The sequence below is a fragment of the Homalodisca vitripennis genome, unplaced genomic scaffold (assembly GCF_021130785.1).
Source record: "Homalodisca vitripennis isolate AUS2020 unplaced genomic scaffold, UT_GWSS_2.1 ScUCBcl_11083;HRSCAF=20226, whole genome shotgun sequence".
NCBI lineage: Eukaryota > Metazoa > Arthropoda > Insecta > Hemiptera > Cicadellidae > Homalodisca > Homalodisca vitripennis.
Genome location: NW_025787196.1, coordinates 1 through 7,217, shown reverse-complemented (window position 1 = coordinate 7,217; position 7,217 = coordinate 1). Strand labels below are relative to the sequence as shown.

Below are 7,217 nucleotides of genomic sequence, written 5' to 3'. Positions count from 1 at the left end.
AACCTAACCTTCCTTCCAATTAGTATCCCATGTTAATTAGAAAATCCAAAACTATTACTAACAAACACGGTTAGGTACACAAGAAAAAAAAAAAAAAAAAAAAAAAAAAAAAAAAAAAAAAAAAAACTGTATTTTACACATGGGATCCCTTAATGAAATGCAATCCTAATAATTGTTTATGTGTTTAAATGTTGCTATCCACTAAGATGTAATTGACAAATCTGTACAGATGTGACTAATAAACCAAGGTAACCACAAGAGATTTATGATAATAAAAACGAAAATTCCGTATGCGAGATAAAATAATCAGTGTTACAAGAGGCTTATTGGGTCAAACCTAGCCTGTAGCCAAGTGGCACCAACAAGATAATAAAAAAAAAAAAAAAAAAAAAAAAAAAAATACTTTACTTTCTAGATTCTGTTTCTACTGTACTGTTTCTAGAATTCTGCTCCTGCTTTCTAGGTGACGTTTTGGTGGTATGGTTTGATCGTTTGATTGTTTTGGACGCTGTTTTGAAAAATCTGATAGTTTTAGCTAGTCATTTATTATGGCAGGAGAAGTTGTGGTTGATGCACTTCCTTACATCGATCAAGGTTATGATGAACCTGGAGTCCGTGAAGCTGTAAGTAATACGCCATATCCGAGTTGTACCCGTAAATTAATGTTTTGGAGGTTAGGTTTGTGCAGTAATAGATTAAAGTACCTTTTGGATTAATCGTGTTTTCTTTCAATTATATGGAGAAATTAGTGTAGTTTATTATTCAATTGAGGAAATAGTATGAAATTTCTATATATTCTAAACATGTTTCTTTTTTTACAATTTATCCTAGGCTGTGCTTACAGTATAGGACAAGTTAGTTGCTAGGAAAAGGTAGTCGTATCTCATTCACTGCACATAATTTGTTTTTTCTAAATGTAAAATGCTTGTAAAGTTAATATATATACTATACAACTCAAAACAATTAAGTTGCAAAATGTCCTAAAATATTTTTATCTCATAAAAGTGTAGCCTATTTGTTTACTTGAGCGACTTCACAAATTTGTTGATTTTTTAAAAAAGGCAAATGCTAATGGTACCAGTAAGATTAAACGCCGGGGCGGCAAATCACGAATTTGACGTTACCAACGTATTCTGCTCACCCTCCTGAACAAAAAATATATATAGTACTATGGGGTGCAAATGACAAATAACATGATTTTAGGGGGTATATTGATAAGTGGTAAAGTTTCTAATGTTTTAATGTTCAGTTTGTGTGCTGTGTCTGGATAATCTGTTTACTTGAATATTATCTGCGGCCGGGACTGATAGCAGCCTGATAGCATACCTGTTATCTGAGTTGTCCGGGGCATAGGTCAGTTCTACACAAGATATCGTGTTCAGTAGGTCGGATTGAGTGAGTGAGTTTACAATGATGAATCAACCATCCACTAGTTCAACCAACCCTAGTGAATTGTGTGTGTCGGAGTGTTTCGTAGGGCACGTAAAGAGCTTACGTTTTAACCGAAACGAAATTATCTCTTTTTTAATAGAACAGGGCATTTTTAAAAATGAGTGTATTTGTTCGTCGTGCGGTCGAGTGGTGTTTTTAAACCGGGAGACTGTGTCGTTTCGTTGTGATAGACCACAGTTGCTGCTGTTTAGCTATATCCGCCAACACACTAATGGTAAGTGTTCTCTGTTAATATCCATCTATATATTTGAGTTTTTAATGATTTATTTAGTTTTTAAACTTTACATAATTGCCTTTGCATTACATTTCAATTTATATTTTTGATCAGCCCCTCTAGAATTTTATATTTTACTGATAGGTACTATCTCGAGGGATGTTTTTCTTTTATTGACATCAGCGCGGGGCAGCACCGAAGGTGCTGCCGAAGCCCGCGCTGATGGCCGGAGGCACTCGTAATTAATTTTTTTCTCGAAATTAAGAAAAACATTATTAAGTTTAATTTTGATCAAAATTCTGCTCATTTCTGTAATTTCCTCATTTAACGTTTGTCAAAGATGGCGGCGGACGCGATGACGTCATCACGGAGGTTCCAATCATTGGCCACAAAAGGTCACGTGACGCCTAGACGTGGATGTAGAACATGGATATAATACTGGTAAAGAGTTATTTAATTTTTTTATTTTCTAGAACTTCGTTAATTATCTCATATCCACACCCCTCAAACCTTATACTTTTTTTTATATAGGACGATTCCAATAAGTTTAAGAACGCAAAACAACGTAATTTTTCCTTTTTTCCGCCCCGGCGGATAATATGATAATTACCGCTAAAACAGTAAATTTTAAAGACAACTAGTACAGTTTTAACAGTTTGACCAGTAGTGCCTCCGGCCATCAGTGCAGATTACGGGATGAAACGAAACTATTATTTTATACATAGCAAGGCACTAATCGCTACCTAACTTGCATACAAGTAAGGTAGAGAATAAATTCACATCACAAAGTACAGAAAATGGGTAGAGTAATAAGCCGAATCCTGTTATTTGGGTCAGTATGCATAAGCGGGACCCTGTTTTATACCGATTAGTAGAATCATCAATACTTTATATCATCATTTATCGATTACGCATCTTATAAATTATATCAACCATATCTATAAGTCATCCAATGTCATAATAATCATATATTTAATTTAAATAATTAAAACATAATGCAGCATAGTGCATAATTCATAGTCTTATGAATAATAAATGAGCCTCTAAATGGCCAAACAAACAATTAGAACTGGAAATAGAATAAAACTCATCAAAAATAAAGAAAATAATAATAACTTAACAAAAACATTTATAGTAATAGAAATATGCGTAATTATTTTATATGTATTTTCACTCCTGTGTAAGCAATGAATTAACTACTTTCCAGAAGTTGTTGAAGCATCTTCTCTGGAAAATCGTACTTCTCTTCTGTAACAAAATTGTTTTTTCCCCTCACAGCGATGATCTGCAAGCAGGTCGGCTTATATGCCACTTTATTAACTTCGTTTCATACTGTCCCCTCCACGAGTTTTTTCGACTGTGGTGTTACTATAAAAGACAAATACATTTATTATATTAAAAAGTGTTTTATGGTTGATATAATAAATTATTGTTCAAAAAAAATCAGTAGCGGTTGGTTATATCGAAAGTTATAATTACGTACAATATTGTTTGGTCAATATCGATATAAAAAAACCGGGTCCGCTTATCGATGACTCTACCCCTGTTTTATTATCGATAGTTATTACAAAGTTGATACTGTGTAAATGAACACCCAGTCATATAATCAACCGCTTTTAACACGTTCTTGACATCAGCCGTTTTTCCAGACTTTCTTTAATTGCCATCAAATTTGTCAATAATAATGGCAAAAAACCGATTTTTTACATCAAAAGTCCTATAATATATAACGTACACGTTAGTCTGAGGTAATTTATTTATGTGTGGGATTAAATTTTATATATATAGGATAAAATAAATATATTCTATTCTAAAAAAATTAACAAAACCACCAATACAGGGAAACAAGACGAACGCAATTGAAAAAATGCATAGCAACGTGTATCCCATACTGATACTCTTGGTTGTCACACGATTGGTTAACATTGATTGGTATTGTTATTTGTGTCTTTTATGTTTTTAAAATTGTTTAGTGTGTATAAATAAATGTTTGTGTATTGTATTATAATTAATAAAGTTATAAATGTAAAACTTTGGTGCAAGGTTTGATTGAATTGATTGCAAATGTGTGAAACTGCAGAGTGGCCCATGTTAATATAGGTTCAATATTTTTATTAATGAGTAAATACTAATATCATACAATTTCTCATTAAGTGTTAATTTGAACAATCGCACGGTCATTAGGAATGTACAAAGGATAGTTGAATCATTTAAAACAATGTTAGTTTGGTAGATATGAATGAAAGTTTATCTGACTTGGAGAATTTGAAAAAAACCCCCCAAAAAATTGCCTTGTGAAATTATTGAGCTTTGATCGCTGCTAACTTTGGAAAATAATAAAGATAAAATTACATTGTTGAACATTTTTGGTTAGCTTATATAAATGTAATTTCTATAGCGCTATAAGTAATTTTGGATGAACACCAAAATTGTTACGTAGAAAAAGATTAGACCTTTATTTCATAGATTTTACTTTTGTGTAAAAATTTTTAAAAAAAAACTTGCCATAGCAAAATGTTATATAACATACACTTCTATAAAATACTTGTTTGTCTTAAAAGTCCCACCCACATCCCTCCTTTATTAACCTTTTTATGAATTAAATGGATGTGATTTACCTGTAGGGGTTGTTTATATGACCAAAAGAGGAGAAATGATAGTGTGTGTGGTGTGCGCACCGCCGTGTGCGAAGCGTGCGTGTGTGTGGTGTTATAATAAATTAAAAAAGGTAATCAACATACTTCTGTTCACACGACCGAGAATATTTTTTATAACCTTTAAGTTAGATATATAACAAAACTTTTGTATAATATTTGGTTTTTTTTAGTTTAATGTTTGCTATAATGGTGGTATACATTTAATTAAGAAATTTAATTTTTACTACTTTTTTCTGTTAATAATTTATTTTAAAATTAAAAAGATTCAATATTTTAATTCTTTATGTTGGAAATTAAATTTATTTCTAAAAAAACATTTACATTTTTTTAAAATTTATGTATCTGGAAGAAATAGGTGAGCAATGATTAAAATTTTAAAACCCTACAAAACCGCAAAAAGTGCCTTACGCTAATCTGTATAACTTTACAAAACTTACCAAACTCAGCATTAAAAAACTGTGACTCAATAAAAAAATAAAGCTCCAAAAAAAACTATCACTAATACTTGAATAGCCTAAAAATACTTACAAAGTCATCAAACCATATTATTTTACATATAGGAAAGGCAATGGCTGCTACCCACATTCAAATAAGTATGTTAATGAAAGGCTAGAATTGTAAATTCCAGGATTATGAAGTAAAAACATAAAGTGTAGAGTACAAACAGCGGAACCCTGTTTTTATTGATATTAACAAATCAGTATTGCATAATTACAGCCCATTGATATAATCAGCCTATATGGCTGATAAATATAAGATATATATAATATAGATATTAATTTCATTAACTTGAAAAATTTACTTAAAACATCTGCGTCAATGTAAATACATTTCAGATTGTAAATATTCGTGTTTATTTAGGGTTAAGGTTTTTTCTTTATTATTTAAATGGTGATTTTTCCTATTACCTGTCCTAATTATTGTTTTGTTTTTGAAAGGTTATGGCTCTTTTATTAATTTACAAGGCATGTTCATTACATTATACTGAAATTAATTCTTTTAATTTTCAAACATTGTGGTATTTATTTTTTAATTCATTTTTTATACATTTATCTCAAAAATTTACGTTTGATAGCAACGTATGTTCAATTTTTCAATAAAAGTTTTCTGGATAAGTCTTTAATCAATATAAGACCTAAAAATGTACATGGTTTTGTTACTGCTATTTCTTGGTACATGAATATAGATTTACCAATATATAGGCATATTAACAAGTGATTTAAGGTACCTACAACATATTTTGAATTGTTATGCTATTCTCTTTGTACTAAATAAGAATAAATAGTAAATGTGGTCGTTATAATTTCTACGCATAGAGAAGAACAGACCATGTTCACTTTAAGCCTTAAAATACCACATCTGTACACAACTTCATGTTTCAGGCATTAGCAATGGTTGAGGAAGAAACTAGAAGGTATCGTCCTACAAAAAACTATCTGGAACATCTTCCACCTCTCAACCTGAATGCTTTTGAGGTAATAATTTATAAACCAAATCTATATTCATTTTTTAGTTTTTAATAACCTGTTCTGTGTTTCACAAAACAAATGTTAAGATATTTATTTATTACATAATAAGGTCTGTAGTAAAATAAATCTCTTCATAAAATAACTTACTTATTGAGTGTAATACTTTACCAAAGAATATTTTATTCCTACACATTAAAGTTAGAGTACAGAATTATTTTATTCTAATAACTTACTTCTTATTCACTGTTACTGTGTATTATAGCAGATTTAGCAGGTTTTTACATTGAAGATATCCACTGACCTCTTATAAGTTCATTTTGAAATTCTGAATAGTTTGATAATTCGAAAGAGGTCCAGTTCCAATTAATTCAGATTAATTGATGCTCTGCTGTATAATGTTAACAATTTCATCGAGTTTGTAATGATTTACATATAATTTAAGCATATTAAAAATTAATTATCATTTTTCAAACCTTTAGTTTATTTTTTGTGTGCTTATTGTGCACATAATTTTTTATTTCAAAACAGTAAATGACATCTAAATCTTAGAAAATTAAATATAAAATCATACAAATCTAAATAAAAAGAATACAGAAATTTATATAGATGTATGTTTGCCAATCATTACCCTCCTTAGTAATCTTGGTTAATACGATAAGAAATAGGTCCAACAGTAAAACAACTAAACTGTGCAGTAAAAAGGTATAATATGATTATTGTATTGTTATCAGACAGAATTGTTGCGAAACGAGTTTGAGAGAATGCAGCAACGCCTGCCCATGGACACCTTAAGCATGAAGAGGTACGAGCTACCACCTCCCCGGCAGGCAAGATGACTGACATTGCTGCGTGGAATGAGTGTGTAGAGAACTCCATGGCTCAGCTGGAACACCAAGCTACGAGGTAATATAATCTATTTACATGGGCTTTCTATGACAGTGTGTATTTCTGGTTGTATCAAGTACTTGTTATGTTAATTTGATTTATAAAATCATTATATTCAGCAATTATGAGGCTAAATTAATACAATTCACGAAATATTTTTGGGACCATGAATGTGAGACTCTGGTGATTTGTCCAGTTTATAGGGAATATTTCAAGTTTAAAGCTCTCTTTATTTATACATTGTAGTACAAGATCACAAAGAATTATTGTCATAAATATTTAAAATTTAGCATTTAAATGTTTTTTTTTAAGTAAACTACATAACCTGGTTACATCTAAAACAATATCATATATATATATTATATATATATATATATATATATATTAATATATATATATATATCAGGCAATACAATTATAGGAACACATTTTCAGAATCAGACTATAAAAAAACTATATGAAACTAAACCAAGTTATACTGGTAGGAAGTTTTTTTGAAAGCTCTCTCAGTTCCTGAAGAACTTAAAACTGCTTATACAA

At 30.2% G+C, this 7,217-nt stretch overlaps 1 protein-coding gene across 1 annotated transcript; it reads left to right on the top strand.

Moving 5' to 3' along the window:
• Positions 1 to 420: 420 nt before the first annotated feature.
• LOC124374901 (pre-mRNA-splicing factor SPF27-like) lies at positions 421 to 6,695 on the top strand (the record flags this gene model as incomplete). The annotated part of the gene is given in 4 exon segments (XM_046833038.1): positions 421 to 623; positions 5,706 to 5,798; positions 6,524 to 6,611; positions 6,614 to 6,695. Coding segments are annotated over 4 exon segments (338 nt in total), but the record flags the coding sequence as incomplete, so codon positions are not given.
• Between the last annotated feature and the right edge of the window lie 522 nt (positions 6,696 to 7,217).